Source organism: Dromiciops gliroides, chromosome 1, assembly GCF_019393635.1.
Source record: "Dromiciops gliroides isolate mDroGli1 chromosome 1, mDroGli1.pri, whole genome shotgun sequence".
Classification (NCBI taxonomy): Eukaryota; Metazoa; Chordata; class Mammalia; order Microbiotheria; family Microbiotheriidae; genus Dromiciops; species Dromiciops gliroides.
In genome coordinates, this window is record NC_057861.1 from 758,506,181 (window position 1) to 758,529,193 (window position 23,013).

General features: G+C 48.9%; 1 protein-coding gene across 6 annotated transcripts in view; it reads left to right on the forward strand.

The window, feature by feature from the left end:
• Positions 1 to 23,013, forward strand: part of HECW1 (HECT, C2 and WW domain containing E3 ubiquitin protein ligase 1) — a 283,331-nt gene that overhangs the window by 134,222 nt on the left and 126,096 nt on the right. For all 6 annotated transcript variants that reach the window (XM_043963546.1, XM_043963531.1, XM_043963566.1 and 3 more), the window contains 2 exons: positions 8,684 to 9,008; positions 20,790 to 20,897. In XM_043963546.1, the coding sequence (XP_043819481.1) occupies positions 8,684 to 9,008; positions 20,790 to 20,897 (433 nt within the window). The remainder of the gene's footprint in view (positions 1 to 8,683; positions 9,009 to 20,789; positions 20,898 to 23,013) is intronic.

Here is a 23,013-nt window from a genome sequence, read left to right on the forward strand (position 1 = left end):
TGTCTCTCTTTCTTCCTCTCTCTGTCTCTCTGTCTCTTTCTCTCCCTGTCTCTCTGTCTCTGTCTCTCTGTCTCTGTCTCTCTGTCTCTCTCTCTGTCTCTCTGTCTCTCTCTCTCACTACTCTTAACTCTGCTAAGAATTTATAAGTGCCTTTTTATTTGTCCTTTGTGCTTGTCCCACCTTCCCTGTTGGATTGTGACCTCCCAGGAGGCAGAGGCAGCCCCATTCCTTTCTGGACCCTCCTGTATCTAGCCCCAGCCTTGTCTAAAGCAGATAACACCTGATCTTTGCTCTGCCGTCCAGCCAGTCTTGGGGATCTTCTGAATCTCCCCTGTGGCTGGGAGGTGATGGGATGCAGTACTAACTATGGAGTCAGATGACTTGGATTCAGATCTCCCCTCTGATATTCATTCCATGGGTAACCTAGAACAAGTCCTTTAAACCCCCCATTTCCTCCTCCTTAGATAGAAAGGATTGGACTCGATGCTGTGAGGACCCCTCCAGCTCTAGGTCAATGACTCTATTTGGTTAAGACGAGGTAGCCTTGGGGGTTCCTTCCAACTCTATGATCCTGGAATTGTGGAAGGCACACACCCTGCTGGTGTCCCTCCACCCATGCTGGGGGTTCAGTTATCCAGATGGCTGCTGGACCACTCCCCAGAGCTTAACGGTTAATAAGTTCTTGGTTGATGTCAAATTAGGTGTCCCAGAGGCATCTCAGACTCAATATGTTCAATACAGAACTCATGATCTTGCCCCTCACCCATGCAAACCCTCTGCTCTTCTGATCTCCCCTATTTCTGTGAAGGGCATACAACCATTTTTCCAGTCACCCAGGCTTGTATTATCAACAGTCAGTCAACAAACACTCATGAATGCTTTTTCTGTACTGAGACCTGCTTCTGCTGTCAAGGGGCTTACATGCTAACCCTTCAATCCTCACTTCCCTTCATCCCATGGATTCCATCAGGAGGCAAGTCCCATCATCTCTGCCTCCATCACATCTCTTACATTCATACCCTTCTCTCAGTTCGCACAGGCATCACCTCATTTCAGAAGCCAGAGCGTAGCATCAATTCCAAACCCTCATTTAACATCTAGAGAAAGAGAGGCACAAAGAGTTTAAATAACTTACCCCAACTGTTCTCACAAATGATATCGGCCTGTGGTTTTCTTTTTCTGTTTTATCTTTGGCATGTTTGGAATCTGAATCACATTTGCCTTATGGAAAGAATTAGGTAGAACAGCTGTTTATGTAATATAGGTGTGTCCACCTGGATCTGGTGCTTTTTTTACATAGGAGTCAATTAATGATCTCTTTAGTTTTTCCTAAAACCTGTTCCATTTTGTCATTTGGCTTTCTATTATCATAAATGTTGATCCCCTTCATTCGTATTCTCAGTCGTCTTGCCATAGAGTTGTACATACAAGTCTCTCATAGGTATATGTATTTTTTATTTGACATTTCAAAAACTTGGTCACAAGTCTACCACCTGATGAACATCTGAGGCAACTGGCCAAACAGCGCTAACATGGAGTTTTGTGGTGTGTAGAATTAATGACTGAATTGGAAAACAGCTTTGATCAGGGCAACAGTTACAGGGCCTGCCTGATTGCTTTTTTTTGTTTCCTTCTCCACAGGTGGATCATTTCCCCAATTATGCCTGAAGTTCTTTCTAAATCCGTGCTTTAAGCTTCTTTCTAGCCTCTCACAATGCCCCAAAAGCACCAGGTCTAGATGAGATGCTCAACAAAGATTTGTGAAGGGAGGGACAAAGCAAGTAGGAGTAACCTGGAAATATTTCTTCTGTTGACAAAGCCTCTCTCCAGTGTGATTTCTAAAACCCAGAAAAGCTAAGAAGGAGGAGATAAGGAGTCTTTTCTGTAACCGGAGCAGTGGGGGCAGCCCTGGCCCAGGGGCTGCGTTCTCATGACGAGGGAGCAGCTCTAATGCTTCCTCCCCCCCACAGAACAGAATGAACAGTGGGAATAGGCTCTCTCTAAACACTCATTGCTGAGTACTTGCTGCTAATGTGCTTCCGCAAGATTCCCTAGCTCAAGCAGCCATCCAGAGAACCCACAGGGACAAGCAGCCCTGTTGAGTCGCTTCCCTTTGTATGCTTCTGTTCTTCTGTCAGAAGGTTCCCAGTGTGGCCTGGGGCAGTGGTCTGCTCTGTTCCCTGCCCTTATGTGGGTGCCCAGGCTCTGACCAGCCCCAGACCCTACATAGAAGGTCTGTCATCTTCCTGTGGCCTCTCATCAGGCTCTATTTACAGGAGTCCCTCTCGTGCCCCCCATAATTCAGCCCAGTTCTCTCAAGGATCAAATCCTCTCATCTCAGTGCTCTCGAGCTGGCCACCCACTCTTTGAATCCAGTCCTCCTCCAGGGCCTTGGTCCCACGGTCTCTTCTCCCTCTCCTTACCTTTTCAGATGTTACTGTTCTCTCCTTCCTCAGATAATCAGCCACTTACCTCCTCATCCCCCAAGTCCTCCTGCCCCACAGAAGGCAAGCTCCCGCACCCAGCTCAGGGAATCCACCATTGAGGGCACTTAATAAGGACTAGCTGACTGACTACTGTGAACACTCACGATGGTAGAGGTCTGTGTTTTCTGAATTATCTGGAAAATTATCCCTGTCCACTCCTTCACTATCAGGAAATGTGGTGTGGGTTGAGAGTATTGGCCTTGGAGATGGGGGACCCAGGTTCAAATCCTGCGTCAGACACCAGCTGTGGGCCAGTCTCCAAGCCTCAGGCTCCTAATCCTTAGAATGGGCATAATCATGGTACCTGCCTCCCCAAAGCAGGGTGTGTGTCCGCCGGTGCCCCTGTGACCTGGCTCCTGCTTCCAGCAGGGAAGATGGTCAAAGGATCACAGAGGGAGCGGTCTGAGTGGGGGAGGTAATCCACCTGACTGGACACAAATCCAGAGGGCAAGGCAAGCATCTCTCTTCTCCTGGGCCAACCCACGATATTAACGTGCTCTGAAACACACGCTCTGAAAGTGACACATTTATTTGTTTATGTAAGATCCCATCTCCCCCACAGAGACAGCTCTGCTCTTTCTAATTTCCTTTACAATAAGCGGGACCTTAAAATACGCACCCTACTGGCACGTCTTCCCGTTTTAGAAGGAGAAAACAAGCAAACAAAAAACAGTGACAAAGGAGAGATCACTTGATTAAAAACATTTCAGATATAACGTGTTCTTTACACATGCAAACAAAGCAGACGTCAGCCCAAGACATTCTTAATGAAAGCTTCACACACACACACACACACACACACCAGACTCCCCACCCCCTTGCCTTGTCATCTCCATTTTATATGGCCCACTTGGCTGAAAAGAGAAAGAAGGGGGTTATTTTGCATGGGGAAGGAAAGGTGTGGGACAAGGGAATAATCGCCTGAGTGTGTGCATGTGTGTGTCTGTGTGACTACACCTGTGAAGGTATACTAGTTTTCTCAGGGGTGGGGTGGTCAAGGGCTTGACCTGTGATTGCCAATGTGTGGGCAACTCCCAGCATGAAAACTGCCTTCGCTGATGAGAGTAGCCTGGGCACTGAGACATGATGTGCTGGAATGTGTCAGGAGGCCAGATCTGAAACAAAGCATTCTAATTACAAAGTGGTTCTCTACCCACGATGCCTCATATGCTCATAGACACGGAAAAGAGTGGTCACCTACCATCTCAGGTGAGCGAAAAGTAAGAGAAAGAAGTAGGACTAAGCTGAAGCAGGGGGTCTCTGGGAGCAAAAGCACAGGCATCCAGCCACACCCCTGTCCCCTGCCCCCGTACACATGCCTATGCAAACACTCACAGACACAGGAGAAGGATGCCCACTTGGTTTCTGGCAGTAATGGAACCCTCATCACTGATTTTTCCACACACTCACCCAATTCCCCATTTAACAGAATGGTCAGCAGGCGCAAAGGCAGCCGTTGACTAGGGTTTGGCCGACTGTGGCCTCAGTTTCCTCCCCTATAAAGTGAGGCAGTTAGGTCAGACTCATTGAACCAATATTTCTAAAGGGCCTACTGTGTGCACTGCACTAGGTGCTAGGGGATATGTAGACGACAGATGGCGCCGTCCCTACCCTTGGCTGTCTATTGCAGGTGGGGAGATATAAATACAAATAAGGTGAGAAGTGCCAGCTCTCAGAGAGAAGCTTCTGGGCAAATACAAAAGGAGGACCTTTCACTCACCTGGCTCTGGGGTCAGGGAAGGCCCCAAGCTGAGGTGGGGCTTCAGCTGAGCCTTGAAGGATGAGCAAGCTTCTGAAAGGCAGAGAAGAGCAGGGATTTCATTCCAGAAATGGGGAGGGCCGGTCTGAATGCCGGCACTGTCAGGGAGGGGCCGTGGCCCGGCCTGGTCCCCACTTGGCCCCAAGATTCTGTGATCCAAGATTTTAGGAAGAATTGGATTAGATCTCGGATCAGTCCGAGATGGCGCCTCTAGAGTAGGGCAGGTGGCTGGCTCCCCGAGATGCTGAAGTCGCAGCGTGGACACCAATCGCACTCCTGGAGGGCATTTCGTCCCTGTGAGTCCCCCCCAGAGAAGACGGACTCTGCTGTGCCTGACGGTTTGGATGCTGTCCATCCTTGCCCACACATCAGCAAACCCATACCTGTGTCCTAAATGGATCCAGGGTGTGGTCCCTGCCCTCAGGGAGCTCACAGTCTGTCTAGTTGGGTGATGCCCACAGAGATAACTCCATGCAAAGTCATGCAGGAGAAGTGCATACAAGGGGTACACAGTCCTGAGGGCCAGGGAAACGAGGGCTGTTACCCATGACAGGAATCAAAGGCTTCCTGGAGGAGGCAGCATTGGAACTGGGCTTTAAAGGGGTGGTGACAGAGGGAATGAGGTCAGGCATTCAGTTCAGCATGAGCATCGACATGGAGGTAGGAAAGTGCACGTCAATCAATATACAAGTATTTATTAAGTGCTACTGAGTGCTAGACATTGTACAAGGTGCCCGTGATACAAAACAGCTGCTGCCCTCAGAGAGCTTACATGTGAATAGGAGAGATGACCTGTGCACAGAATCACAAAATTGAGAGTGGGAGGGACCACCAGGCGGGCCAACCCACACAGGAAAGGCAGAACCTCCCAATAAGCAGTCATCCAGCCTCTGTTAGAAACCCTGTGGGGTGGTCTGTGTACGTGTGTGAGGACAGAAAGAAGAGAGAATAAGGGACAGAAGGTATTTGGGCAAAGTATGGGGAGAGGCCCTCTGTGGAGTGGTTGTGTGCATGTGAGTGTGAATGTACAAGTGAGTATGTGTGTGTGCATTGTGTGAGTGTGTGCATGCATGTGAGTGAGCATACAGTGTGTGTGAGTGTGTGTACATGCATACATGCCTGTGGGGGTGGGCTATGGGTATAGGGAGTGTAGGTTGGTCTAGCCACTGTGTCAGACATGCTCATCAGTCAGGGAGGGCAGAAGGCATATGTGGTTGCAGCATGGCTTCCTCATGGCATCCTAGGGAGCTCAGATCTGCCTCACTCTCATCTGTCCCCTTCTTTCTCCCTCAGCAGCTGCATCTTGACCCTTTTCTCTCCTGCCCTTCCTTTTATTTTCAAGTCTTCACCAGAACATCCAGGCTCCAAGCCAACCCATCATTCTCAGTCCTTGTTCAGTGCACTTCATCCCTGACCAAGAGCCCGTCATCCTGAATCTCATACCACGCTCCATAAAGCGCAATGCCATTCTCGGGCTGCCATTTAAAAAAAAATCTGTTCACTGGCCAAGTCCCATGGTTTCTTTTAAAGTCCCTCCCATCAGTGGGCAGCAGTAAGAGAACACTGACTGTGCCCCAGGCCTCCATTTTCTCCAGGAATGATGAGTGCCTGTCTTGAGGGAGGATCTTGGGGCTGGTTGACAGAGGGTCACGTTCTTCCCTCTCCTCAGCAGGTCAGTTCCTATGGTGACACATCTCTTCTTCCTAGAGCCAGAAACAGACTCACTTGGTCTTGATGCTGACTTGGAAGTGACTTCTTCCTCTGAAGAGCTAGACCTGCCCACCAAGAATAGAACCTTAAACCTGTTCTCTATTATATCAGGTGATCATTGCACAGAAGGGTCTTCCTGGCAACAACCCAGCCCTCTTTGGGTTTGAGTGGCCACAGTAATATGGATCTTTAGGGAAGATGGACCCTCATGTTACTAGTCACTTTTTCCCTAAGCGCTACTTGACTCCTAGTAATTCCATGCTTACCATCACTGGGACAAATGGTTACATTGCAACCAAATGCATGTGGTGAATGAAAAGCTTGTCACATCTTACCTTCAGAGCACCCCACTGCACCCCATGGCCATGATGGATTTTTTATCATAAAATTATTTTATTATTTTCTAGTTACATGTAAAGATAGTTTTCTGCATTTGTTTTTATATGATTTCTAGTTCCAAATTTTTCTCCCTCCCTCTCCTCCCCCTCCCCAAGACAGCAAGCAATATGATATAGTTTAGATATGTACAATCACATTCAACATATTTCTGCATTGACTGATGTTGTGAAAAAAGAATCAGAACAAAAGGGAAAAACCTCAGAAAAGGAGAAAAAAGTAGAAACAGCATGGTTCAATCTGCATCCAGATTCCACAGTTCTTTTTTCTGGATGTGGAGAGCATTTTCCATCATGAGTCCTTGAGAATTGTCTTGGATCATTGTATTGCTGAGAAGAGTCAAGTCTATCACAGTTGATCATCACACAATGTTGTCAATACTGTATACAATGTTCTCCTGGTTCTGCTCATTTCACTCAGCATCAGTTCATGTAAGTCTTTCCAAGTTTTTCTGAAATCCTCCTGCTCATTTCTTACAGCACAATAGTATTCCAGGACATTCATATACCACAACTTGTTTAGTCACTCCCCAGTTGATGGGAATCCCCTCAATTTTCAATTCTTTGCCACCACAAAAAAGAATAGCTATGAATCTCTCTTGTTTTTATTCCAAATGTGCTGATTCCATTGACGTGCCCAGGTAACAGCAGCCAAGGGGACAAAGAGCCTTGGTTCATGTCCTGGGAGAGCAGGCCCTAATAACATGGGATGTTTAACCTGTAGAAGAGAAGACCGAGAGGGGGCATGGCAACTGTCTCCAAGGACGAGGAGCTGCTCAATGAAGGACAGATTAGACCTCGTCAGCTTGGCCCCAGAGTGCAGAACTAGGAATCTGTGCAGAAGTTAAGGATCCTAATAATATTAATTACAACAATAATAGCAGCTGGCCTTTATATATATATGATGTGTGTGTATGTGTGTAAAATGCTTTATGTGTATTATCATATTTGATCCTCACAACAACCCTGGGAGTTAGGTGCTGATTTGCCCATTTTAAAGATGAGGAAATCGAGGCAGGCAGAAGATAAGTGATTTGCCCAGGGTCACAGAACTAGTGAGTGTCCAACGCAGGATTTGAATTCATGTTTACCTGACTCTGACTCCTTCTATCCCTCTCTCGTTTAGCCAAAGCCCCAGAGCCCCAAAAAGGCACTTTTAAACTCTATGTAATGGGAAAGTTCCTAAAACTCAGACCTGGCCCAGAGTATAATGAGCTGCCTTGGGGAGAAGGGGGCAGTCCCCCATACCACAGGTCTTCAGGCAAAAGCTGGATAGCCACTTACTGGAACCTGGGTTTCCCCATTCCCATGCTAGAGCAGAGACCTCTGAGGCTCCTTTTAGACGTGAGATTCTGGGATTTAGCAGAATAAAGCTCATGCTTGTGCAACTAACTCGTCAGCCCTGGGGTCTGCTTAAATACCTAGTGCCCCAAGTCCACAAGTAGCTTCACTGCCTGGTGAAGGGCTGATGAGGGGAAGGGAAGTGGCCGGGCTGGGGGAGGACCCTCCTGCAGGAGCACGCAGCCAGGCTGCGGAGCCGACGGACCCAGAGGGCTCAGTGGGCATCTAGTCTGGGCCTCTGCCCCTGCTACAGATCAGGGATATTGAACAGATATTGACGATAGCCAAGGTGTCCTCCCTGGAAGGATTCTGACATATCGACTTTCACTTACTTTGCACGTGGTGCTTCTCCCCCTCGCCGGTCTGCAGCATCCTTGGTTTCATTTTTATTTCTTTTTGAAATTTGTGTCGAGGCCTGTCGTTTGGTCATTTCCTGGTCTTCCTCCCTCCACCCCTGCTCCCTCACCCTAGGCATTGCAGCCAGCCTTCCTTTGTCTCTAAAAACCAATTAAGGAAAACCAAGCTGCAGATGCCCAGAGGCTGATTGGGATAGGAGGCCTGGGGTGGGGAAGGAGAATACTGCCCAGCCCGGGCCTGTTCACCCCAGTTTTGCTGATGTGAAACAGACGGAAGAGAACTGAACCCGCACCACCCCCGGTCCCCCCATAAAACAGCCCTCTGGGCCCCTGCTATCGCTTGGGTGGGTGTCTCCTGGGCAGCCAGGGACTCCTTGCTGAATCCTTGAGGCACAGCCCGCCCTCCCTGGCAGTGCCAGCCCCCGGGGTCGCCCGCGTTCCCCCTTCAATAGCTAAGCCATCCCGAGCTCGCTCGCTCCTTGAGAGCCGGGCCCGCCCCATCTCAGTCCTCGCACCCACGGCTCTGGGCATACAGTAGGTGCTTAATAAATGCCGGCTGCCTGCGGTTTCCCCGCGGACGGCCGCCGAGAGTGGCCAGGGCGCTCTGACCGCCGTGTCTGCTTCTTGCGCTCCCAGAATCTCTACCAGAACCGGTTCCTCGGCCTGGCCGCCATGGCCTCTCCGTCCAGGAGCTCGCAGAGTCGGCGGCGCTGTAAAGAGCCCCTGCGCTACAGCTACAACCCGGACCAGTTCAACAACCTGGACCTCCGGAACGGGCCCCACGAGCCGGTCTCCATCCCGCGCTCCACCAGCGACACCGACCTGGTCACCTCAGACAGCCGCTCCACGCTCACGGTCAGCAGCTCCTGCTACTCCATCGGCCATTCTCAGGACCTCATCATTTACTGGGACATCAAGGAGGAGGTGGACGCCGGGGACTGGATCGGCATGTACCTCATCGGTGAGTGGCCGCGGGCTGGGGCGGGGCCTCTTCGGGGGCGGGGCCTGGCACCACCCATTCATCCCTGCTGGCACCCAAAGGTCCGAGCTTGTAGATAGAATACCGACACGAGGGAGGAGGAGGAGGAATCGGGAAAAAGATACAAAGTAAATAGTCTGCAAAAATTTTGTAAAAAACGTAGCTGAAACTTAAAAAACGAAAACAAAAACCTTATCGACTATAAGATCGTATAAGGGGACATTGAGAAAGCAACGGGGCTGAGGGGAATGGAAGGTTGGGAAGTACAGATGTCACAAGTGACTGTAGACAGTTGAGTTAGTGCTCTGCCAGAGGCAGGGTGGTGCAATGGTTAGAGCACAGGCTTCGAAGTCAGCTGACCTGGATTGGAATGCTGTACCCTAACCCTTGTGACCTTGTCCAAGGTCACTTCCCCTCTCTGGGATCTGTAAGATGAGGGTTAGTTGGAGCCTGAGATCCTTGCCACCTCTATGTAAACATCCCATTGTGTCCCGTCTACTTGGAGGTGTAGGGCTTACCTTCTGAGCTTAGGGATCCCCTTTGGAATATGCAGAGCTCAGGATCCCGCAGGGGTTGTGAGCTTCCCAGGATATGCTCAGTACTATGAGCTTGGAGTTTGTTCTGGCTTTGTGGGCCCTTGAAGGTGTGGGATGATCAGTGTTCAGGCAGTGTTTGATCACCCGTGGGATCAAAAGGAGAAATGGGACTGCCTCAGAGTAGCTGCTGGTAAATCCCTCCCACTCAGTCTCTTGGACGGTCTGGCTGGTCAGTGTGTGTCACCCCCCAGTCACTTAGAGGGTAAAGCTCTCCAATCCCGTGATGCACAGTTTGCCTTGTGTTTGTGACACTGATTGGCCAATCTCCCCAAGGCTTAGGTGGGTAAATAAGAAGTCTGGGAGCTGTAGGGCTGTGGGTCTGGGGATTTCCCAGAGGACAATGGCCAATATTTATCAGGATGCAAAGAGAAGACATGGAATCCACAGCTTCTCTATGACCCCCATTTCATGGAGAGGGGGGGAAGCCATGTAGACATAAATCCCCACTGAACTCCCCTTTCCCTCCTTCCCAGCAGCCTTGCCCTGGCTGGGAGCCCTACCTGTCACCCCCATACTCCAGCTCCCCTTTCTAGGTTCTCTTCTCTCACTGGAATATATATTCCCTGAGGGGAGGACTGTCCTGTTTTCTTGGATTCATCTCCCCAGCAGTTGGTTACATAGAAACTGATTAATCAATTTATTATTTTTTTTTTGGTGAGGTAATTGGGGTTAATGACTTGCCCAGTGTCACACAGCTAGTAGGTGTTAAGTGTCTGAGGTCGGATTTGAACTCAGGTCCTCCTGATTCCTGGGCCGGTGCTCTATCCACTGCACCACCTAGCTGCCCCTAATCAATGTATTATTCATCTGCTATTGATCCTTTCCTCCTGATGCCACATGGGCCAATGGGCTGCCTACTGTGGCCCAAGTGGAGCATCGCCAACCCAGGGAAGCTGAATGACTCCAGGTCCTAGATCTGTTTCTGGAAGGGACATTAGAGAGTGTGGAGTCCAACACCCTGCCCCCCATTTTACAGATGAGCAAAATGAGGCCCAGAAATATGAAAGGAACAGGTGTTCATATGACACCGACTGTGCCAGGCACTGTGTTAAGTGCTTTACAATAATTATCTCATTGGATCCTCTCAACAATCCAGGGAGGGAGGTGCTCTTATTATCCCCATTTTATAGGTGGGGAAACTGAGGCAAACTGAGGTAAAGTGACTTACCCATGGTCACACAGTGAGTTGGTGTCAACATCAGGATCTGAACCCAGGTGCCCCTGACTCCTCTGTCCGTGACACATCTCACTATGAATTAGGAGAGGGAGCGACAGGTCAGCCCCAGCAAGAAGGGAACCTGGTAGTGCTATGAGGTGAATGACCCCAGAGATGTCTCAGGGTCAGGGGTTTGGGTTTGGGGGCTTGACTGTGGTCCCTGCAGCAGGTGGGAGGCCAGGAAACATGGCTGCCCCCTCCACGAGCTGTTCTGTGGAGGCGCTTGGGGCTTTGAACCCTCCCACAGAGGGAATTCCAAGCCCATCTTCAGAGTATTGGCCAGGAGTCGGGGGACACCCTGCCTTAGACCTAAACATTTCCACTCACAAGTCTGTAACTGGACTGGCCACTGAACCTGGGACCCCTCCCTTCAGGGTGAGGTGGGACATCTGGAGGACCTGTCCAGGCCTGCCCATGGAACATGCTTGTGGGGACCGCACTGAGCCTCCAGATATACTCTGTTCAGTTTGATACAGAAACAGCCTCCTGTTAGCTGAGTTCAACAAGCTTCCTCCTAGCATTGACCAGGAGTGCTGACTGTCCTGCCCTCCACCTCCCACCCCCGTCCCCACATGGACCAGCCCTGTGACCAAGGGCCTTCCCTGTTTCTCTCTGGAACCCCTTGGTCTGAGGAGACCAGCCCCATGTCAAAGCTCCCCAGGGGGAGGATCTGGAAGCATCAGAATAGTGTTGGAGAATTGGCATCAGTCACAGCTGTGCTCTGTGAGAGGAAAGGTCCTGGGAAGGCCCCTGGGCCTGGAGTCAGAAGACCTGAATTCGAATCCCACTTCTTATATATGACCTTGGGCAAGTCACTTCCCTTCCTGGACCTCACAGGTAAAGAGTGAAGGGAAGCCATGAAGCAACAAGCCCTGTGCTAAGCTGGGTTGCACTCAGTGCCTCTGAGATCTCTTCTCTGTCTTGGTCCGTGAATCTATGACACAGTGTCTTCATCAGAGGCAGGGGCCATTATCCAGATCAATCCAAATTTCATGAGTGAGTGACAATACATACAGGGAGAACAGGCAAGCCATCGGTCTGCTGGGAAATGTTTAATAACCAACTCTACCAAAAAGTGTACTTAATAAGTTGAGCCCTGAATTGTATCATTTGCTGATTTTTGAGGTGAAAATGTTCCCAAGGAAAACTTACCGCTTGGCACTCCCAAGCCGGGTAAAGCTGACTCCAGCACACCCCATCTTCTCCTCATGTGCCACGTTGCTCTCCTGTCCAGCCCAGAATCCATGAGTGCCTCTCATGGCCTGTAATGCAAGGCAGACTCCAGCCAAATTTCTCTCCAAGCCATCCTCACCTCATCCTTCCTATAACTCCTCCCACTCCCACTGATGTCCAGCTCTGGAGCCATAACCACCCTGTCATTGGTTCTCTGGGGCGTCCGTCTGGCTCAGGTCACTCAGATTCCTCCAACCAGCAGAGCCCTTTCCCAGTCCTTCTGAATTCTAGCACCTTCCTTGTGACATAGAGCTTCAATATGAATATGTGCATATTGTCTTCATGTCATCTCCCCCTTAGAATGGGAGCTTCCTGAAGGCAGGAATCATGGTTTGCCTTTCTTGGTATTCCAGGTGCTTAGCACAGTGTCCAACATACAGTTGGTGCTTAATAAATGCAGATTGACTGGCATTGAACAAGTCGCTTCCCAATTGCAGCCTTGGTTTCCTCATCTTTGATATGGGAGGTTTGGACTTGATTACCTCTGAGGTCTTTCCAGCTCACCTTTCACCCGGCTCATCCTATATTGTTTTAATGATATTTGTTTATTTATTTATTTGGTGAGGTAATTGGGGTTAAGTGACTTATCCAGGGTCACACAGCTAGTAAGTGTTAAGTGTCTGAGGCCAGATTTGAACTCAGGTCCTCCTGACTCCAGGGCAGGTGCTTTATCCATTGTGCCACCTAGCTGCCCCTCATCCTATATTGTTTTAAATGAGCTTCATGACCCTAAATGAGTCAGAATTTGACATGCCCATGTTTCTGTGGCTTGTCTAATAGAATCCCTCAAGAGACAACATTTATTTCTTCCCCACCCCATGGTAACTGCCCCAATCTGACCCTAGCTGTCCCAAAGCCAGCGCCCTCTGGTGGCAGATTGTGATCTGGAAAGACCTCAGAGGGCATTCAGGTAGGCACTGACCTCAATTTACAGACGGAGAAGTTAGGTGGCTTACTCAAGGTCATAGAAGCAGTAAGGAACAAGTGGGATTTGAACCCCAGTTTCCATCAGATTCAAGTCTCCAGTGGCCACCCTGGGGATGAGCCTCTCAGCACCTGGCTGGGCTGGTTCTTGGACAATGCAGGTCTGGCCCACTTTCTGAGCTACCTCTTGTCAAAGAGGCCCATTCCCCAGCCCCCGAGGGCCCCTTGGAGAGGAGGAAGAGCAAGGAGCCGCTGCTTGCACCAAGCCGCTTGAAGTTCCAGACGTCCAGATTGGGCGCTACAGTTGAGGGGGTAGGGGAAGCCTCTTCTTGGCCTCTGAGTTCCCTGGTAACTGCCCCACTTCTGGGGTCTTCTGGGATAGGGCTTTACCGACAGAGATGCTCTGCTTAGCAGTCCTTTGTTAGAGATGAGGATGCTCTGCCCACTGCCGACCTCGGCCCCCAGAAGCCAGGCCAGGGGAAAGCACTGTGCCCTGTTCTTTGAAAGGTTTTGTGTCTCTGCGAGAGAGCCCTTCTGTCCCACGGAAACTCGGAGGCGTCCAGCGAAGGTCCCAGCCCCGCTCCAGACCAGCGGGGAAAGTCCAGAGACTGGCGTAGGGATGGTCATCCAGCCAGCTTGGCAGCCTGCGGGCAGGCTGGCGGGCACGGAGCCGCCTTTGACGCGTCTCTGCAGCGTGCTGGGGACTGCGGGCAGCCTGCAAAGCAGCCTGGCTTTTTTGTTTTTTCCAGAAAAGAAGCAATCGCTGCAGAAGGCCGATTATGCAAACGGCTGAGTAACCCAAACAGTGTGACAAGCAAGCTCACGTACACACGAGCACACATGCGTGCGCTCAGAGAATCTCAAGGCAGACGTAGTTTGAAAACAAGCGAATTTCCGAGGGATACAAACAGTTATTACCGTTGGCCGGGGAAATGGGGTTTTTGAGAAGCAGCTGAATACTGGATAGAGAAATGGATCAAGTCCCGGCCCCAGAGCTGGGCTAGCCCTGGGTTCGAATCCTGCCTCTTTGTAGCCATGGACCAGTCACCCAACCTTTCTGTACCTCAGTTTCCTCAACTGCAAGATGGTGACAGCCCCTGTCTCCAAAAGCTGTTGTAGGGCTCACGTAAACCTCACAGCCTTGTCTCTAGCTGGGCCGGCCACAAGAAGACTACTTGGTGAGATGCTGTTTCCGAGTTCTTTGTCAAGACCCGACCAGAAGGTACAACTGAGTCATGAGGCTGGCCATACCTTCTGAAAGGTCTTCTCTGAGAAGGTGACCTGAGCTCCTCCATCGGATGTGAGCTTCCGGCTTAGCCCGCCGGCTGAAACCTTGGGTCCTCCTTCCACAGTAACCTTCCCCTGCCCGCCGCGGAGGGAGGAGTCCAGTGCCCCACGGGGCGGGGCTATTAAATAACCCCATAGAACTGGCCAGGCAGAGAGTCGACCCGAGCCAGTGACGTTGAGTGTTAACGTTCATTCATCTGCTTTATAAGCATTTATTAGGCACCAGTGAAATTCCAGACACTAGAGAGACAAAAGACAAAAATGAGATAAACGGTCTCTGCCCTCAGAGAGTTTACTTCTAGCAGGAGCAGGACAATGTAAGCAAACACACATTATATAAGAGAAGAGGCGATCATTTATTAGGCACCAACCATGCCAAGGGCTTTACAATCATCATCTCATTTGATTCTCACAATAATCCAGGGAGGGAGGTTCTATTGTCTCCATTTTAATTGAGGAAATTGAGGCAGACAGACCTTAAGGGACTTGACCAGAGTCACACAGTTGTTAAGTGCCTGAGGTTAGATTTGAACTTAGATCTATCCACTGCTACACCTAGCAAAGTGATTTTAATGGAAAAAGCTTGGAAGACCATATACTGGCGTAGTCTCCAAGGGAGTCAGAGATCCCAAGGGTTAGGGGTAAGATGCAGGGCCTTTGCAAAGGTACAGAGGCTTGGGATGTAATTCTGAGCACATGGGAAGAAGAGATCAGGGGAGAGAGTCAGAGAAACAGACAGACAGAGACAGACAGACAGAGACAGAACAGAGAGACAGAAAGAAAGAGAGAGGAGACAAAGAACAGAGAGACAGAAACAGAGGAGAGACAGACAGACACAGAGAGACAGAGAGAGGAGACAGAGACAAAGACAGAACAGAGAGACAGACAGAAACAGGAGAGACAGACAGAGACAGCAGAGAGACAGACAGAAACAGGAGAGACAGACAGACACAGAAAGACAGAGAGACAGAGAGGAGACAGAGCAGAGAGACAGAGCAGAGAGACAGACAGAGATGGAGACAGAACAGAGAGACAGAAAGAAACAGGAGAGACAGACAGACACAGAAAGACAGAGAGACAGAGAGGAGACAGAGACAGAGCAGAGAGACAGACAGACAAACACAGAGAGACAGAGGAGACGGAGACAGAGCAGAGAGGCAGAGAGAGAGACAGAAACAGAGGAGAGAGACAGACAAACACAGAGAGGGGACATTCGCTGTGACGGGTGCTACATGACAGAAGCAATAGGGAGCCTCCTGGGCGAGGCAGTGCTTAGCTGGAGCTGTGTCTTAGGAATATGAATTTGTCGTCTGTGTGGAGGATGGTTGGGGTGGAGGGTGGAGGGGACTGGTAAGCACTGAGGCCAGTCAGGAGGCTGATCGAGGGGGGATGAAGTCCCAAGAAGAGTCTAATCACATAAGCTCACCGAATGCCCAGTTGCAGCTCCTCCCTAGAGAGCAAACCCTTTGAGGGCAGGAACTATTTGTGGTTTTTGTCTAGGTGGCCTCAGCACCTAACACTAACACAGTGACCTGAACACAGCAGGCATTTACCTCATTAATCAGGTTGTTGGGAAGCCAGATTGCTGAACTGACCTCAGCTTGCACTTGACCTCTCTCATCTAAACACCCCCAGTTCTCTCAGGGGATTCTAATATAGAATGGACTAGAGGCCTTTCCCCCAAACGGTCTCTTCACACCACCCCATGGACACTCTCTAGCTTATCAGTGTCCTGAAGAATGTGGCACCCAGAACTGAATGCTCTTCTTAGGCTGGGCATCCCTGAGGCTGGGCATCACTGCTGCTGGATATCCTCAAGGCTGGGCATCCCTGAGGCTGGGCACCCCCCGAGGGCAGCAGAGCACTGGGGGATAGAGCACTAAGGGACTGAGTTCTCTGGGACTGGCTAGGCCCATGCTCGGTGCTTCTCTTAGCGGGCCCTGGGGGTGGGGGCCGTTAGCTTTCATGATTGCCAGATCACACATCTGATTAAGATGTGGGTTTCTGTTGCCTGAACCCTTCAAACTTTTCCAGACAAAATGCTTTCTAATCCTGCCTCCCTCGGCTTCTTCTGCTTGGGATGTTCATTTCTAGAAGCCAAAGGCAAGAGGTTTCACTTATTCCTACTAAATTTCAGCTTTTTAGATCTAGTGCAACTTTCTATCCTGTTGAGGTCTTGGGGATCCCCTCGTGCAGTATGCTAGCTGCCCCTCCCAGCTCTGTGTCATCTACAGATGGAGTAAGATGCTGCTTCTGCTTTTGTCCAAGTCACCAGCACCAACCTATGCACAGATTCCTGGAGGCCCTCCCTAACGACCTCCTTCTACATTGGCATCACATTTTCAACCCATTTCAGATCTACCTGTGTCACTGTGGTGGCTGCTCCCTGCCCTCTTAATCCACCAAATGGAAGGAAAGAGATAAGCATTCATTAAGCACCTACTATGTGCTGGCATTATGCAAAGCACTTTATAAATATGATTTTTAGTTTTGTTTTTTTTTTAATGAGGCAATTGGGGTTAAGTGACTTGCCCAGGGTCACACAGCTAGTAAGTATTAAGTATCTGAGGCCAGATTTGAACTCAGGTACTCCTGACTCCAGGGCCGGTGCTCTATCCACTGCGCCACCTAGCTGCCCCACAAATATGATTTTGTATTATCTTCATGATAACACTGTGAAGTAGCTGCTGCCATTATTATCCTTATTTTATGGATGAAGAAACTGAGGCAAACACAGGTAAAATGACTTGTCTAGGGTCACACAGCTAGAAATGTCTGAAGCTGGATTTGAACTCAGGTCTTCCTCACTCTGGCCCAGTGCTCTGTACACTGTGACACCATCTGACTGGGGCTCCAGGAATAGCTACTTTATTCAATGCTTTTCTAACATTGAGGAAAACTTCATCCATACCCACCTCCATGCCAACAGCCTAGCAACCCTGGCCAAAAAGGAAATCAGGTTGGTCTGACATGACCTGATAAGGCTATCACTTCCTGTCTTGTTTTTCTCCACTGATCATCCCGTTAATGACACGCTCTGGAATTTTTCCTGGAGATGAGACTGACCTTGCCCACCTGTAACATACAGATGACATTCTCTCCCCCTTCTGAGAATGGACTGACTCTTCACCCTCTGATGAAGGGCTGCCTCTGCTGTGTCCTGTGGTGTTCACAGAATCACCAAGGGTCACTCACCCATCACATGTGCCCACATGAACAGACAAGCGTCTAAGGGGACCTTCCGTCTGGGCATCTTGACTTGAATTTGTCAAAGATAACTGCTCTCTTATGAACTTCCTGCTTCTCTGGTGGATCCGTTCCCTGTGTGCCAGCCTTCTTGGCCAACAAAGTGGATACTGAAGAATCCAGCAGCTACACTTTCTCTCCATTGGCAGCATTCACTGTCCCATCCACCTCCAGCAGTGGACAGAGCCCTTCCTTCTTGTCTTGGACTGCTCTTTGGAACCTCAGCTCACGCTGAATGTCAGCACTCCTGGCATAGTCCCCTAGGTCAGTGCCACACGTCTTGTCATCCTTGGCTTCCTTGTGTTGGGCATCCTCCAACAGTGGGATTGTTGATGGCTTTTGCCAATTTAACCAATCCTGACTTAAACACACACACACACACACACACACACACACTCACACACACACACACACACACACACACACACACACACACTCCTAACCCCTCCAGATAGAACCCTTTCTTGTAACATAGAAAAACACTGGGTTTCTGCTTCTTACTGTTTCAGTATTTTGTTTATCTATTGTATTCTATTCATCAACTTTTTTTTCCTTTTTAACTAATACTGGTGAGTTCTCATAATCATTGTTTTAAAATACATTTTGAAGTCTGCTGATGTTATGTTCTCTTTATTCACAAATTCAGAGTCAGGTAGGGTAGTGAATATAACTGCACTGACTTGGAATCAGGAGGACCTGAATTCAAATGCAACTTCAGCTACTTACTAGCTATGTGACCCTCAGCAAGTCATCTAAATTCTATCTGCCTTAGTTTCCTCCATTGCAAAATGGGGGAAATAATAGCATCTACCTCCTAGAGTTGTTCGGATGAAATGAAATAAATAAAGCCCGGCAGCTAGGTGCTGCAGTGGATAGAGCACCGGCCCTGGAGTCAGGAGGACCTGAGTTCAAATCCGACCTCAGACACTTGACACTTCCTAGCTGGGTGACCTGGGGCAAGTCACTTCACCTCTGTCTGCCAGAGTTTCTTCATCTGTAAAATGGGGATAATAACAGCCCCCACCTCCACCCAGGGTTGTTGTGAGGACCCAGGGAGATAACCTCCATAGAGTGCCCGGGAAATGCTCGCTGTGTCAGTCCTTGCCACTCGGACGTCCTGAGCAGCTGCATCAAGGAGAACTTCACTGCGACTCTTTTCTTGGATCCTTGGGCTCTTCCTTGGGCCCAGGACGGCCGCCTTCCTCATGTTCATCTCCCAGAATCCTCTCTTCCTCCAGGGCTTGGCCTCAAAATCACCCTCTCCCCCTCCCCCAACCCTTGACCATCCCAAATTTCTCTTTGTTTTGTTCTCTGTGTCCATGTTGTGCTCCTCGCCCCCCCCCCAAGGGAAGGGTGTGCATGTATGTGTATGTCTTCGTACGCCTCTTTCCAACCCATCACCTTGTTCCTGCTACATATTTAAGAGACACTAATTGAATATTGTTTCTCCTCCCTGGGTGTATAACACATGGTTATGTCTACACTGTCTTGCAAAAGAAATTCTGAAATAATCAATGGAGTCCAACTCCGACCTTATGCCTCTTGCCCTGTTCCTTCCAGTGCCCATGAGCGGCCCTCTGAGGTTAGTCCTCAGAAGGCTTGTCCCTGGAAAGCTTGCTCTACTTAGCTCACCCCCTCCAAGCTGCCCCTCCTGCCTTAGGCAGAGGTGTGGGGAGGCAGCAGATTGAGATTTCCTGGAAGTACGATTTTCATTAGTAATGGAGCCTCTGTAATTGGTTTTTAATGGCTTGCTCTGCAAATTAAAAAATAAATAAGCTTGAGGGAGGAAGATTTCTACAAGAAATGGGGACTGGGAGAGCACACCTGATCCTCTTGGGGGAGCAGTTCATGAGGAGACTCAGCTCTGAGTCCCTTTCTGTTCATGCTGGAGACAGAAGCGATTTTGCAAGGCCATCTTCTATTCCCAGGCTATCCCAGTAACAGCCCCTGTCTACAGAATGCTCACTACTTCCAAAGCACTTTCTCCACAATACCTTAGTATGGGGCTGTAATGCCACTACCATCATCCTATCTCTGGCAGAGTCAGACCGACCTGGATTCAGGTCCAGCGCCTGACACATCCTGGCTGTGTGACCCTGGACAAATCACTTGATCTCTTAGTACTCTGAATAACTCTCTTAGACCATAAGGTTTTATAAAATTCAATTTCTTTTATTCTCAGATCCAAATTCTCTCCCTCCTCTCCCCTCCCCATCCATTGAGAAGGCAAGAAAAGCAAAAGTCATTACAAAGAGGTATAGCTGGGCAAAACAAATCCTCACATTAGCCATGTCGCAAAAAACAAATGAGGAGAGGAGGGAAGAGAGAGAGAAAGAAAAAGAAGGGAAAGGGGAGAGAGAGAGAGAGAGAGAGAGAGAGAGAGAGAGAGAGAGAGAGAGAGAGAGAGAGAGAGAGAGATTGAGATTCAAAGCTTCAGTCTGTACTCCGAGTCCATCAGCTTTCTCTGAAGGTGGGCAATCCTGCTTCATCATGAGTTCTTTGGAACTGTGGTAGGTCACTGTGTTGATCAGTTACTGCATCTTTCAAAGTTGGTTCTCTTTACAATATTACTGTTCCTGTAGAAATTGGTCTCCTGGTTCTGCTCACTTCCCATTCGTTCATTTCTCTAAGATATTAACTGCAGATACACTGCACACCTGCATTGGGAGGGGGAATTTCCTCACCTGGGGTTTGCCTTTATCAATGAAACCAAAGGTCCAGTCCCTCTCTCTATCCTTATCACCCTTATTTTACATATGTGGAAATTAAGGCTAGAGAATCTAGGCAAAGCAGCTATGTGACATAGTATTAGCCTTGGAGTAAGGAGGAGCCGTGTTCAACCTTGCTTCAAACACTTACCACTGTGTGGCACTAGGTAAGTCACTTAACCTGGGTGCCTCATTACCTCCCTCATTTGTAAGATAGAGATAATACTAGCACCTGCCTCCCAGGATTGTTGTGAAAATCAAATGAGAGAATATTTATAAAGTGTTTTGTAAACCTTAATGTGCCACATAAATGCTTGTTATCATCATTATTATTTTTCCTGTTTGGATAGAACACAGGAGGCTTATAGGTGTAACACCCTCACCATCCAAGTCAGTGGACAGTCTTGTAAATGAACAGGTGAAGCCTTTCCAGTAAACCTAAGCTGCCTTCGCATCGTTGTACATTGGTCTTTTCTGAATGTGCTTCTGACCTCCCTCTCTCTCTCTCTCTCTCTCTCTCTCTCTCTCCCTCCCTCCCTTCCTGGGAACACAGATGAGGTCTTGTCTGAAAACTTCCTGGACTACAAGAACCGTGGAGTCAGTGGTTCTCACCGGGGCCAGATCATCTGGAAGATTGATGCCAGTTCCTACTTTGTGGAGCGTAAGTATTTTCAATATACATCCTGTGAGTCTCAGCAATAGAGAAATGCTGGCAAATGCTTTGTTTTTCTATATTCATCCCAATTCCTTCTGGAAATGCTCTGTGTGAAGGGGGTAGGGGTGGAGAGATTGACTGAGCTGTTTCAATAGCAGCCTCAGGAGGAAGTCATGAGGTGTGGATGAAAATGTTTGGGTCAGGATAATTGCGTTAACTTACATGGATCACAGAGGATCCCACCTTCTCAGGCAGGAGAAGGAGCACCAACTCCCTCTGTTCTGTCTGCCAAAACTCTGACAGCAAAAGAATGTAGAAAGGGGTAAGGAGGGATCTACCTGTATGGGGGGCAGTCAGGTCTCATAGTGTTAGACCTGGAAGCTGAGTTCAAATCCTGTTTCAGGTATTCACTAGCTGTGTGACCCTGGCCAAATCACTTAACCACTCAGTAGTTAAGCCTCAGTTTCCTCCTCCGTAAAGTTAGAACCATATTATTACCTACTACACGGAGTTGCTGTGAGAATCAAAATGAGATAACATGTCAAGTGTTATGCCCACCTTAAAGCACTATATAAATATTAGCTATTATTATATTATATTATTATATGATATATCAATATAGAAATCATTGTACTATTAATTGTGTGGCTGTTTTATAGAATTTGTGTTAAAAGCAGTTTTTAGTTGAGTTTCCTTGGGAGTTTAAATACACACTTTCAAAGACATGGGGCAGAAGTGACTACCCCTGAGAATGAGAGCCAATTAGGGGTGAGCCCTGGGGAGTCTAGTATAAGGTCCAGGGGATGGAAAAGATCCCTGTGCCTGGAGACATTGCCTGCAAATCCTGGGCACCTTTGCCAAAAGCTCTTTTCTGAATTGAGCGCAGTGTCCCCGGTAGTGAGGGAGGAAGCAGGCACCTGAATTCCTAGCAGGTCAGTTTTCTGAATTGTCATCTTAACCTTTCTCAGTTCACTGTAATTGAAAGGAATTTGTATAAAATCACCTGGAATTTACTATTTCCAATACACAAATTTCAGATAGTTGGGACTTGGGTCTGGATACAAAAGTTCTATGAATTGTGTAAGCTCTATAAGTCTCTGCTGAGATTGTGTGTGACCTGATGTGGTGCACACATTCAGCATCCAAAGCAATTTCTAGGTGTACAATGACGGGCTGGGGCTAGGGGTGTGAGGCACTGGCCCATGTCTGGGCCTTACAAAGAGCAGGCCCCTCCTGTTTGCTGATGATAAGCTGAGCACATGCCAGCACTGTGACACCAATTAAGCAAGGCAGAGTTCCTGCCCTGAGGGAAGCCTAGGTCCCTCTGTCCTCAGTCTAAGCAGGATTTTGTGTAACTGCCTCATGGACCGCTGAGGGGGAAATGAGACTGGATAACTGGTTACTCTAAGATGTATGCATATTGTGGGAGCTGGGAGGTTTTCTGGGGGGAGAAAAGGGTCCCTGGGGTAGGGGTGGGGGCAAGGACATGGTTTGAAAGATAAAGCTTTTTAAAGGACATTTTAAAACATTGGAAATGGAGTTGAGGAAGGGGATAGACTAGAGTTGGCTAGTGAGAGATGAGGAAAATTAGGTGAATGAGAGAAAACCGATGGAGACTTTAGAGCAGGAATCCTTAGTCTCTTTGTTCCAGGGGCCCCTTGGGCAGTCAGCCTGGGGCTGGCACCTTGGGAGCCCTTCCCAGAATCTTGCTTTTAAACACACAGAGTCATATGCATAGAATTACAAAGGAAATCACTTAAAATAGAATAGAGTTATCAGAATTTTGTAAAGAAGTCCTTAGACCCCAGCTTAAAAATCCCAGAATTTAATTGTGAAATTGTGAAAATTGTGAAAATTTTTACTTAGATGCAGAAGGAGAAAATGCTGAGCTCAAATGAGGAGGGAGGCAGTACTATGCAAGGGGGCGGGGGTGGTACCAAGAATGACAGTAGAAAGTGCAGCCAGAGAGCCTGGGCTCTTTGGGGGCTTGGTCCCCAGAAGGCAGGACCTGGAGCACTGCGGGAGGAGGAGGGGTGGAGAGGCCAAGTTCTGCTTCCTCTATGTCCGAAAGAACTTGCTCATAATGAGAGTTGTCCCACAGTGGGAGGGAAAGGAGCAGGAG